This window comes from Saccopteryx bilineata, chromosome 1 (assembly GCF_036850765.1).
Source record: "Saccopteryx bilineata isolate mSacBil1 chromosome 1, mSacBil1_pri_phased_curated, whole genome shotgun sequence".
Classification (NCBI taxonomy): Eukaryota; Metazoa; Chordata; class Mammalia; order Chiroptera; family Emballonuridae; genus Saccopteryx; species Saccopteryx bilineata.
In genome coordinates, this window is record NC_089490.1 from 400,057,052 (window position 1) to 400,070,214 (window position 13,163).

Below are 13,163 nucleotides of genomic sequence, written 5' to 3' on the forward strand. Positions count from 1 at the left end.
TACACAGGTCCTGGAGACTAGGACATGGACATGTTGGGGGGCATTATTCTGCCTACCACTTCTCCTCATCCTTTCCTCTCTCCTGACTTTGCTGTCCCCACCCCCACCTCCAGCATCCTTCTCTACTTCAGGACATTTTGTTATCTTGATTCTGTCTCCCTAAGAGTCCCTCCTACATTTACAGTATAGAAGTTTTTACCACCCTGGTCACACTGTGCTGTCATGACTGTCACCCTCCAAAAGCAAGGTCCCCTCACCCCATTACTAGCCACTCTTCTTTTGCCCTGCTCTTCTTAGCCCTTGCCCGCCAGGAAGGGTATCATGGTGTACTTGGGGACTTAGGTTTCCTCCCTCTCCCTTCATTGGACTAGAGGTCCCCATCCAGAGGGGGCTGAATCCCCAGCAACAAGAACAGTACACGGCCCCTAGAAGCTCAACAAGTATTTGTTGAGTAGCTAAATGCAGCAAGGGCACAGTTTCCTTCTATCTATTTCTGGTACCCTGTTTAGGGCCTGCCCTTCAATGAATGAATGAACTAACGGACCAATCGTTGGAATGGGTCTCATCCACTCTCACTTCCCACCCCCGCCCCTCTCCCTAGAACCTGCCTCGCCTGATGGCAAATGTGGGCCCAGGCCTCTCCACCTGCACACTTTTGATACCCTCTTTTCTAGGGGGCAGCAAATTCTTGAAAGCTCTGGCAAGTTTGTAATATTTCAACGTAGGCGCCTTCAAGGCCTCATTCATTCTCTTAGTCACTGAACACACTTGTGCAGGCGCCTCCCTAACCCGGCCCTCCAGGGAGGGAACGGGTCCAAGGACGCTCTGTGAATTCTAAAGAATTCACTCTTCCGGCTGCCGGCTGCCGCCCCCTCAGCCCTTCTAGAACTGAGAATTTGGGCTCGGACGGGCACAGCTGGAGTCCGCGGAGTGCAGCCCGGGCACCCGATGTACTCTGGCGCTCAGCCGCCGGAGCCTGGACTGGACCTGGAGGTCCTCAGGACTTCTGGTCACCGGCGCGGAGCTGCCAAGGAGGTAGCTGAGGCGGGGCCCAGAGTGGGGCGGGGACGTGGGCGGGGTCTTTCTGGAGCGGCCCCGGCATTGGCTCCGCAAGCCGGGGGCGGAGTTTCAGGGGCTAAGGTCTGCGCTGTAAGTTCACAGCAGGGATCGGCTCCCATCGCCGCGGTGTTCAGATCCAGAGCTTTTGCTGCCCGCGGGTCCGCTGCCTGCACACTAAAGGTGAGTTTACACCGGGGCTCTACAGCCTGTCGGCTGTTACGAAGGGTCCCCCGAGAGGCTCATCCCTGTGGCACACTGTGATAGCTCTCACCGTGGACCCCATCTCACGTCGACGCAGGTCTTTTCCCCGGAGCCTCGGGCTCCATGGTGCTTCCCGCCTGTGCCTGGGTCCTGGCGGCCACACCCGCTCCCTCTCCGCCTGCGGGGCGCTGCGAATCCCGAACCCGATCTACCGATCCCGCCCTCCACCCTGCGCCCCAGCCCCACCCCAACCCCGGGATCCGGGAGCGCCTTCCTGCAGCCCTGCGTCTCCGCCAGGGCTGGGGTCGTATTTTTAGCCGATGGTGAGGTGTCCTCCTATCTTTAGACACAGCCGCGAGCGTCCTGAAACGGATCTGAGCTGGGCTGGGCTGGGCTGCGCTCCGGCAGAGGGCGGGGAAGGGGTCGGCGCCGGAACCCGAGCTGGGGCTGGGGAGCGGGACCCACGGGAGCCAGGGGCGGGGGCCCGCACGCCGCAGCTCTGGCCCTGCGCCGAACGGACAGTCGGATGTCGTCCAGGCAGGAAAGCACGGGAGAGGCTCCTCCCAGAGCTTGGAGACTACGGCAGGGTCCCGATCGCCCCTTTCTCCCTGTGACTGTCTGGTTGTGAGACAGAACCCCGCAATAGAAGAAGATCCAGCAGACAACCCGCATTGGTACGCGAACGTGTAGCTCCTCTGGGGCGCCTGCCTGGAGCTGGAGGCAAGCAGGGGACCCCAGTGCGCGCCCGACTCCTCCTGGACTCTGGGCGATAGAGCGAGCGAGCGCGCCACCTAACGGCCAACGGCTCGAATGCCACTCAACCCCAGTACCGCGGGAGACCCCCGAGGCCAACAAGGGGAGTTCTGCGCAGCCTATGCGGGGCGGGCAAGAGGAAGTGGATGCCTGGGGCCAGGGGCCCTTGGTGTTTGGTCTTGCTGGGAGCTTTGTCCCCAGACCACCGAAGTGTTTGAGGAAGGACCTATAGCTGTTTGCTGAATAAAAGGCCGAGGGACAGTGACAATGCGGTATAGCAGTAGAGTCTCCAGTGGTCCACTGGTGATGGCTTTATTGTCAGCCCATTTTATGGATGGTGAAGGTCAGACCCAGAGAGGAACGATGTCTTTCCCAAGATCAGAGTGAGATCCAGGTAGGAATGGATTCAAGATAGCTCTCCTGATTTTAAGGTCAGGGTGCTCTTCGAACACTGTTGGTAGAGAACGGCCTAGTATTCTTTGGGATGGGGGGACGGGAGGACCTCTGCCTCCTGGAAGTCACTTTCTCGGAAGGAGGCCCAGGCGGCTGGGTACCAGTGCCCATCCTTCCTCGACTAAGCTGGGTGACCTCAGCAAAGTTACTTAATGCATTTGAGGTTCAGCTTCTGCCTCTGCAGAAGGCAGTGACACCCGCTGTGCTGTCTGGGAGCATTCAAATGGAAGCTGTGCAGGAGCAGCTGGAGCCTGGGGTCTTTGGGTTGCCAAATTTGAATTTTTGGGGCTTGATGGTTGCAATTCCCAGCTCTCCCCTGGGTGGTTGACACTGGCCCAACCCTTCCTGGATAGCCTCAGTTCTCCTCACATCTGGAATTGGGCGGTATATCTGGCTCTGAGTGCGACAGCTGTCAGGGACACCCAATTTGTTGTGGAAACTCTCAGGCTGTCTTGGCACCCCTGTGTGATGGGAGGGGAGGTACCTGGCCCAGGCTCTGAGCGATCCCACCAGTCAGCCCCACTTGCCATGAGTAAAAAGGAAGGAAAAGCCACCCCAGGACTTCTTGCCTGCCAAGGTGACAGATAGGTTGTATGTCAGAATGCCCCCCCCAGGCCTGGCATGGTGGGCATCTGTTAGATGAATGAGTGGTTGGACTCCAAGACCTTGAGGTCCACTGTCTCGCCTGTCCCCCACCCCCCAGCTCCTTCCAAGCTTAGCTAGAATTCCGCCACTGGAGAGTCATTCCTTTGTTTCCTGTTAAGCTGCAGGTGCTCTGGGAGGGGCAAGATGTCCGGTCTCTGTGGCTCAGTGTGATTGACCCATGGTGTCCGGTCCTGGGGTGGGGTTTCCTGAGTGAGAGCCTGGGCTGAGGGTGTGAGGAGGGTTGGGATTCTGCCATATCTGCATCCTCCTTACTCCTTCCTGCTCCGCCTGCCAGGCCCTCTCCCTGCCCAGGATAAAGAATGGGGCAGAGAGGCTGGCAGGGGTTGATGTCCCACCTGCTCAACCCTGCCGGTCTTGGGGTGGGGGCAGTGGGAGATGGTGAGCTCGTCTGGGTACCCTCTGGGTGACCTCGAACATGTTCCTTTCTTTGCCTTTTGTGCTCTGATTCTCTATCTGTATCCACTTGTGTCAGGGCCAATCCCCTACCATGGGAACTAGAGGGAGTGCTTGCAAAGCTTCCTTTTTCTGTTAAACCAATATGACACCCCTTCAGAATGTGTTTATTTTTTCCACATTAAAAATAACTTTATTGCCTGACTAGCCAGTGGCACAGAGAATAAAGCATCAGCCTGGGACACAGAGGACTGAGGTTCAAAACCCTGAGGTCGCCAGCTTAAGCGTGAGCTCACCAGCTTGAGTGCGAGGTTTTTGGCTTGAACATAGTATCATAGATATGACCCCATGGTTACTGGCTTGAGCCCAAGGTCACTGGCTTGAGCAAGGAGTCACTGGCTCAGCTGGAGCCCCCTGTCAAATCACATATGAGAAAGCAATAAATGAACAACTAAGGTGCCGTAATGAAGAACTGATGCTTCTCATCTCTCTCCCTTCCTGTCTCTCCATGTCTGTTCCTTCTTCTCTCTCTTGCTAAAAAAAAAAAAAAAAGCTTTATTTTTCTGATTTTATAAATAATATGTGCACATAAATAATACATGCTTATTGGCCCTGGCCAGTTGGCTCAGTGGTAGAGTGTTGGCCTGGTGTGTGGAAGTCCCAGGTTTGATTCCCAGTCAGGGCACACAGGAGAAACACCCATCTGCTTCTCTACCCCTCCCCCTCTCCTCCCTCTCTGTCTCTCTCTTCCCCTCCCGCAGCCAAGGCTCCATTGGAGCAAAGTTGGCCCAGGCGCTGAGGATGGCTCTATGGCCTCCACCTCAGGCACTAGAATGGCTCCAGTTGCAACAGAGCAATGCCCCAGATGGGCAGAGTATCGCCCCCTGGTGGGCATGCCGGGTGGATCCTAGTTGGGGGCACGTGGGAGTCTGTCTGACTGCCTCCCTGCTTCTCACTTTGGAAAAATACAAACAAAAAACATGCTTAATAAGAACTTGAGCTTAGCCTGACCTGTGGTGGTACAGTGAATAGAACACAGACTTGGACCGCAGAGGTTGCCAGTTCAAAACCTTGAGCTTCCCTGGTCATGGCACATATGACAAGCAACCAGTGAACAGCTAGAGTGGAGCAACTATTTCTCATCCCCCCAACCCATTCTCTCTCTGTACAGTCAATAAATAAAATCTTTAAAATAAAAAGAACTTGAGCTTATAGAAGTATGAATAAGCAAGGCAGAATCACCAGAAATTCTATCACCTCAAGAGAAACACTTATCAACATTTTGGCAACAATTCCTTTGTATTTACATGTTTTATTTATAGTAACTGGACCAAATATTAGATAATTTTTATTTATTTATTTATTTTTGTTTTATTAATTTTGAGAGAGGAGAGAGAGAGAGAGAGAGAGAGAGAGAGAGAGAAGGGGGAGGGAGGAGCAGGAAGCATCAACTCCCATATGTGCCTTGACCAGGTAAACCCAGGGTTTTGAACTGGCGACCTCAGCATTTCCAGGTCAGCGCTTTATCCACTGCGCCACCACAGGTCAGGCTCTAGATAATTTTTATTGAGGACACCTTTCCTCCCATGTCACTGACCCTACATCCCACCCCTGCTCCCCACCACAGTCTAGGTAGCCGCAGTCTAGGAAGGCCACAACATATTGCTGGCTTTCCATATTTTCCTCTGTTCTTGTATCGTGTATAATCCCATGCAGACCTGTAAATGTAGGTACATATACATGCATATACAAGGAGGGGGAGGGAAGTTTGCCAACATTTCCAATAAACGGAATCTTCTATACTACTCTTTTTTTTTTTTTTTTTACAGAGACAGAGCGAGAGTCAGAGAGAGGGATAGATAGGGACAGACAGAGAGGAACGGAGAGAGATGAGAAGCATCAATCATCAGTTTTTTGTTGTGGCACTTAGTTGTTCATTGATTGCTTTCTCATATGTGCCTTGACAGTGGGCCTTCAGCAGACCAAGTAACCCCTTGCTCGAGCCAGCGACCCTGGGTCCAAGCTGGTGAACTTTGCTCAAACCAGTTGAGCCCGCGCTCAGGCCGGTGACCTCGGGGTCTCGAATCTGGGTCCTCTGCATCCCAGTCCGACACTCTATCCACTGCGCCACTGCTTGGTGAGGCCTGAAACTACTTTAGACTGAGCCCCTTCCCATAAGGGACTCCTAACCAGGGGGAGGAGAAAAGGGAAACTTCTGAGGTGACTTCACTTCCAGGTGGGATGTGATTGGGCCAAAGGGAGGGAGGGGTGAATTTCCTCAGTCACAGCTCTGCTGGCTGAACACCTACTATGCACCCAACCATGCCCAAGGCCTGGGTGGGTGAGACAGAGGTTACGAGATCACTGTTCTTTGCCAAGTAAGGACCTGGGAACAGTTTGTGAGACCTCCAGACAATTTGGCACTTGTCTTTTCTTGAGGCAACAGGGCGTAAGCAGCTAGACAATGGTGATGAGCAGAGCCAGGGACCCAGCAAGAGACCAGAGCAAGGACTTTGCATGGGACTCTGGGCCTGTCACTCAGGTCCCAGGGCTTCAGCTTTCCCTCTTGTAAGAGAGGGGCTTGGCGTTGCTGATCCAGACCCTAAGGTACAGCTAGCTATCCCATCACTGAGCACGTGCTTGTTCCAGCAGAGCCTTGCAGCGGAGTGGCAGTGCTTGGGCTCCAGGGCTGGCACAAGGAGCCCAGAAGGGAAATAGATGCCTCTTTTTTTTTTTTTTAGCAAGAGACAGACAGACAGATAGATAGATAGACAGGCAAGAAGAGAGAGAGATGAGAAGCATCAGTTCTTTGTTGCAGCACTTGACCAGGGACTCCAGCAGAGCAAGTGACCTTGGGCTCAAGCCAGCGACCTTGGGGTCATGCCTACGATCCTATGCTCAAGCCAGTGACCCTGCACTCAAGCCAGAGACATTGGGGTTTCAAATCTGGGTCCTCTGGGTCCTAGGCTGATGCTCTGTCCACTGCGCCACCGCCTGGTCAGGCAGATACCTCTGACTTTTGCCCTTCTGTCTCTGACTTGTATCCTTGCTGTTTCAGCACCTCAGCCTCGGACCAGGGAGACACAAGCACGAGACCAGGGGTACTGCCACCTACAAGAGCGCCACCTTTCTGCCGCCAATTTTCAGAAGTTTTCAACCCTTTTGGGAGAAAGTGACTTTTGTTATTTCAACCCTCTGACTTCATCAATTGTTCATCTTTCTTTTTCTAATTTCTTGGGCCAACTTTGGTCATGCTCTATACCCCACTCTTAGCTCTTTGACAAAGTTTTGGTGTCTAAAAACCACCCTCTGGGTGTTTCCGGTTGAGTGGTGAGAGGAGGCAGCAGGAGGCTGTGGTCTTGGCAAGTGGACTGTCTCCAGCCTTGGCAGCCAGGCTTGCGTGGGGAGGTAACTATGTCCACCAAGGCGCCCATCTATCTGAAGCGTGGCAGCCGCAAAGGCAAGAAGGAGAAGCTTCGGGATCTGCTGTCCTCAGACATGATTAGCCCACCACTGGGGGACTTCCGTCACACCATTCATATCGGCAGTGGTGGCGGCAGTGACATGTTCGGTGACATCTCGTTCCTGCAGGGCAAGTTCCACCTCCTTCCAGGGACGGCAGTCGAGGGATCTGAGGAAGATGGCACCTTTAACCTGCCCTTCCAGTTCACCCGCACTGCCACGCTGTGTGGGCGGGAGCTCCCAGAAGGCTCATCGCCTCTGCTCAAGAACGCCATCTCCCTCCCAGTCATCGGTGGGCCCCAGGCCCTCACCCTGCCAACAACCCAGGCCCCACCCAAACCCCCTCGCCTGCATCTGGAGACCCCTCAGCCCTCCCCACAGCCGTCCCCACAGGAGGCAGGGAGTGTGGACATCTGGAGGACTCCAGAGGCTGGCTCGGCGCGAAATGGGCTGACCCCCGAGTCAGGGGCTGAGGAGCCTTTCCTGTCCCATGCCAGCTCCCTGCTCTCCCTGCACGTGGACCTGGGGCCTTCCATCCTGGACGACGTGCTCCAGATCATGGACCAGGATCTGGACTGCATGCAGATCCCCACATAGGACCTAGGACGAGCCAGGCTAAAAGCCCAGGCTGGGGTGAATACCAGGAAGCAGGGAATGAACATGTTCCTAGCCTAGAAGTCGGGGCTCCAAGTCCTGCCTGTATGGTCACTGGCCAGTGGCTTCTCACTTCGAGCTTTTGTTTTCCTCCCTCCCACCCTCTCCCCAAGGACAGAGTGCATGCACCTCATTGCTTTCCCCTAAAACCTGCGAGGACACATACAGAACTCAGCCCAAAGGGCACTGAGCATGTCGGGCCACGTGGGTCCCACCACCAGCGGCTCCTCCTTCCCCCACCCCAGACCCTTTGGATGAAGGCTCTGCTGAAATGGACTCACCTTTTGCCTCCCTTCTGCCTCACCCCCCTCAGATGCCCTGACTTCGAGGCGGGGAAGAAGCAGGGCACAGTAGCCAGATCTTTGGCGTCATGTCCTAGACTGGGAGCATGGCATCAACCAGCGAAGGTCCCTCTACCCCATCCCCTCCCACATAACCAGGGGTTCTAATTGCAATAAAACTTGCTGCTGCTCGTAGTTGTCCTCCCCGAACCCTTGTCCCTGAAGACAGGCTAGTCTCTGCAACCTGGGCTGACCCTGGAGGAGATCCCAGCTCCTGGCTTTGTGCTGGGCTGGTGCTGCCCTTTGAAAGATTTTACCTTATTCCCGGCCCCAGGCCGGGAGGGATCCATGCTGACTCATCTCATCAGCGCTGTTTAGTGAGCACCTGCCGTGTACTTAGCATGCTCCAGGTGCTGGGGATACAAGACAGATGTGAGCCTTGCTCTCCTGAAGCTCACATCCTAGGAGGAGAAAGATGTTAAATTTGTAATCAAATAAGATGGTTTCCAATAGTGTTGAATACTATGAAGAAAACATGATTGGGAATGCCGGGGGCATGGTACAGGTGGTGTCAGGGCACATTAGGATGGTCACACGTGATTCTGAGCCAAACATAGGACACTTAGGAATATGTAGGTACTGGTTCCTTGCAGATATTTATGCTTGTCATTACCTTCTTTAAACACTAAACAGTGTTATTTTATGGTCATTATCAGATAATTCCAGTATCTTAAATCTTTGTGGGTCAATTTATGTTTTCTGTTGTTTGTAAGAGTTCTTGTGCAGGGTTTTTTGTTTCTTTGTGTGCCTGATTATCTTTGATTGTGGACTGGTATCATATCTGAAAAAATGTTTTGAGAAATAATTTGAAGTCTGGGATGACAGAGTACATTCCTTCAGAAAGGATAGTGCTTGGTACCATATATGCTTGCTTCTGCCATGTGACTAGGGGCATTATGGGGATGGGTCCAAGTTCAACCCAAGTTTAACCCAAGTTCAGGGCTTGGGCTTCCCTGGACCACCTAGGTAACATGACTCTGGGTTACATGTCCAGAGGAAGTCGGGGTCCCATCTCAAGGTGTGTGTGTGGGTGGTGGGCTGTCTGACTTCCTGTTATGGGCTGGCTCTAGATTTTGATATTTTACCCTCCCCACCAAGGACTGCCAAACAACAGCTCGGTTTCACAGGTATATCTTCCAGATCAGGAAACGTCTTCAGAACAAAAATTGCTTTGAATTCTGGGCTCACCTATCTGGGTTTGAGCCTCCTAAATGTTGGCCCAGTAATTCTTCACTGTATTATTAGCTTTTCAATGCTTTTAAGATATTTTCCCCCCAATTTTCTCTGATTTTTAGTTTGTCTTCAGTGGGAGCATTGTAATTAAATACCTAACCAATAGCCTGTCTCCAATTAACTATCTAAATGTTAATTAAGAAGCTTCCCAGGCTTTCATTTATATTTCTATCTGTCCCCATTGGGTAACAGCAATTCTGTTACCCTTTAACAATTAGTTTCACTCACCCCAGCCAATAGTGGTACCCCCTTTTTACGTTCTTGCCCAGTGGATGTAGAATGCAAAACGAGACCTATTGGCAGTCTGGGCTCCTAACTTAGAGAAGTCACTTGTGCCCCCTAGTGGAAACATCCTCCCCTTTGGTCCTTAAGGCTCTAGATCAGCCGAGGCAGAACCCAGAGTGGCAAGCACAGGAAACATTTTGCAAAAGAATCATTAGTTGAGATGGCAGGTGGCTGCACATCCAGTTCCACTCCTTGGTTCCTGTCTGTAAGAGAAAAACTGTATATATATTCTGGTCCCTGGTTCTGAGCATGTAGAGTTTGTGTTGTTCAGTGATGCAGCACTTCTTAGAAGAATACTTAAAAGAACTGAAAGCCATTAACTCTGGCCTCATAAACTACCTTTACAATTATATAGAACTAGCCTACTTATTAGTACTGGTACTAATAGTTTTTAGTTTAAATTTTTTATTGAATTATACAGACAGAGAAGTGCACAAATCTTGTACAGTTCAATTAATTTTTACAGAGCAAACACACAAATGTAACGACTACCCAGGTGAAGAAAAGGAACATTACCAGCACCCCAGTAGCCACCTCATGCCCTCTCCTTGTCGCTATCCTGTAAAGGTAACCACTCTCGTGACTTCTAGCCCCATAATGTGTCTGTTTATGTAACTTCATATAAATGGAATCATAAAAGATGTCTTCTTTTAAAACTGACTTCTATTCAATAATAAGTTTTTGAGATTGATTCATGTTGTTGTATAGCAATAGTCTGTTCTTTTTATTGTTTTTTACTCCATTCTGCTGTTGTAGGCGTTTGGAATGGTTCTAGTTTGAAGTTATTACAATTAATTTTGTTGTGAACATTTTTTTTTTTCCTGAAGCTAGAAATGGGGAGAGACAGTCAGACAGACTCCCGCATGCGCCCGACCGGGATCCACCCGGCACGCCCACCAGGGAGCGATGCTCTGCCCCTCCGGGCATCGCTCTGCCGCGATCAGAGCCACTAGCGCCTGGGGCAGAGGCCAAGGAGCCATCCCCAGCGCCCAGGCCATCTTTGCTCCAATGGAGCCTTGGCTGCAGGAGGGGAAGAGAGAGAGAGAGAGGAAGGAGGGGGGGTGGAGAAGCAAATGGGTGCTTCTCCTGTGTGCCCTGGCCGGGAATCGAACCCGGGTCCCCCGCACGCCAGGCCGACGCTCTACCACTGAGCCAACCGGCCAGGGCCTATTGTGAACATTCTTGCACGTGCTCTTTGGTATATAGAAAATGCTGGGTCATCGAGTATGTGAATGTTCATCTTTAGTGCTAGCACACTCTGTTAGTCAGTTCGGGCTGCTGTAACAAAATACCTTGGACTGGGTGGCTTTGACAACAGAAGTTTATTTCTCACAGCTCTGGAAGCTAGGAAGTCCAAGATCAAAGTGCCAGCTGGTTCCAGGTGAGGGCCCACTCTGCCTTGTAGAGATCTCCCTTCTTGCTGTGTCCTCACATGGCCTTTCTTTATGGAAAGAGATATCTCTCTCTGTTATCTTCTTAAAAGGTCACTAATCCCCATCATGAGGGTCCTGCCTTCTTGACCTCATCTCAACCTAATTACCTCCCAAAGGCCCTATCTCCAAACATCATCACATTGGGGATTAGGGCTTCCACATAAATTTGGGGGGAATGCAACATTTAGGCCATATCACATACTTTTGACACCTGCACCCTTTGTCCCCACAGTCATGTGGTTCCTAGAGGTAAAAAAGTACACCAGAATTATCTCTGGTTTTTCTTTCAAGTTGCTAACGTCTATTCTGCAAGTTTGGTGCGAGGTGAACAATGACAACTATCTCACAACCCTCACCTGCCAAACATGATTTTAAGGCATAGTGATGGTAAAATGTGTCCTGATTCTGAAATGTTAAAATGGGGTAGGAGGAAGGGGAGAGTACATCTGGGAACTGATAAAATAGGTATATGACAAGGACCAAAGACCAAGTCCTGGGGACTCTGTTATAGGTGGAACAGAGGACAGAGTCAAGAAGATAGGCTGGTGACCTGACCTGTGGTGGCGCAGTGGATAAAGCATTGACCTGGAATGCTGAGGTCACCAGTTTGAAGCCCTGGGCTTGCCTGGTCAAGGCACATGCAACAAGCAAGCAATAAACAACCAGAGTGAAACAACTATCAGTTGATACTTCTTGCTTCCCTGCCCCCACCCCGTGTTCTCTCTGTAAAATCAATAAATAAAATCTGAAAAAAAAGAAGGAAGGAAAGAAAGAGAAAGAAAGAAAAAGAAATAGGCTGATGGAAATGACCGTGTGATAGAACAACCCGGTGCGTGTCTCAGAAACATGGAGTGAAGTTTGATAAAGGATGGAATGGTCACTGGTGTCATAGGAGTTGACAGGCTGGTGAGAAGAGAGAAGAGATCCCTAAATCTGTTGAAATGAAGGTCATGGTGGCTTTGTTAGGAGCTGTTGTTCTAAATTAACTGGTGGGAACAAAATCCCCATGAAATTAGTCAGAAATAGCTCTGGTCAGATAGCTCAGTTGGTCATCCTGATACGTCAAGGTTGTGGGTTTGATGCCCAAACAAGGCACATGCAATAAATGCATAAATACATGAAACACTAAATCAATGTTTTCCTTTCTCTAAAATCAATAAATAATTTTATTATTTAAATTTTTTTTTTGTATTTTATTCTTTTTTTTTTTTTTTTTTTTTTACAGAGACAGAGAGAGTCAGAGAGAGGGATAGACAGGGACAGACAGACAGACAGGAATGGAGAGATGAGAAGCATCAATTGTTAGTTTTTCGTTGTGCAGTGCGACACCTTAGTTGTTCATTGATTGCTTTCTCATATGTGCCTTGACCGTGGGCCTTCAGCAGACCGAGTAACCCCTTGCTCGAGCCAGCGACCTTGGGTCCAAGCTGGTGAGCTTTGCTCAAACCAGATGAGCCCGTGCTCAAGCTGGCGACCTTGGGGTCTCGAACCTGGGTCCTTCTGCATCCCAGTCCGACGCTCTATCCACTGCACCATTGCCTGGTCAGGCATTTTTATTTATTCATTTTAAAGAGGAAGGGAGGGAGGGAGGGAGAGAGAGAGAGAAAGAGAGAGAGAGAGAAAAAAAGAGAGAGTAGGGTAGGGGGAGAACCAGGAAGCATCAACTCCCATATGTGCCTTGACCAGGCAAACCCAGGGTTTTGAACTGGCAACCTCAGCGTTCCAGGTCGACACTTTATCCACTGTGTTACCACAGGTCAGGCTAAAATCAGTAAATAATTTTTAAAAATTAGGCAGAAAGACTTGGAAATAAGTCAACAGAGATAAGGAGTATAAACAGGACATTTGCTATGGAAAGGTGAAAAGAAATGGGGTGACAATTGAAGACAGACATGGGCTTAAGGAAGGGCTTTACATTAAAAAGAAGAGGCTATTAAGCCATGTTTGTACACAAATTTGCATGATTCAACAGTGAAGGAGAAATGAATGGTACAAAAAGGTATGGCTTGACTGGTGGAAGTGCAGTGGATAGAGTGTCAACCCTGAAACAGTGAGGTCCCTGGCTTGAACTCCAAGGTCACCAGCTTGAGCACGAGCTCTGGGCTTCAGCAGGGGCTTGCCAGCTGGAGTGAGGGGGTGTGGGACCATCAACATGATCCTACCGTCCCTGGCTTGAGCACCCCCACCCCCATCAAGGTATGTATGAGAAACAATTGATGAATAAACAACT

At 50.8% G+C, this 13,163-nt stretch overlaps 1 protein-coding gene across 1 annotated transcript; it reads left to right on the forward strand.

Moving 5' to 3' along the window:
* Window positions 1–1,114: 1,114 nt before the first annotated feature.
* CDC42EP2 (CDC42 effector protein 2) lies at window positions 1,115–7,811 on the forward strand. The gene is made up of 2 exons (XM_066252006.1): window positions 1,115–1,239; window positions 6,584–7,811. Exon 2 carries the CDS (start codon window positions 6,940–6,942, stop codon window positions 7,582–7,584), a length of 645 nt encoding a protein of 214 aa, XP_066108103.1. The 5' UTR covers window positions 1,115–1,239; window positions 6,584–6,939; the 3' UTR covers window positions 7,585–7,811.
* Window positions 7,812–13,163: the final 5,352 nt, after the last annotated feature.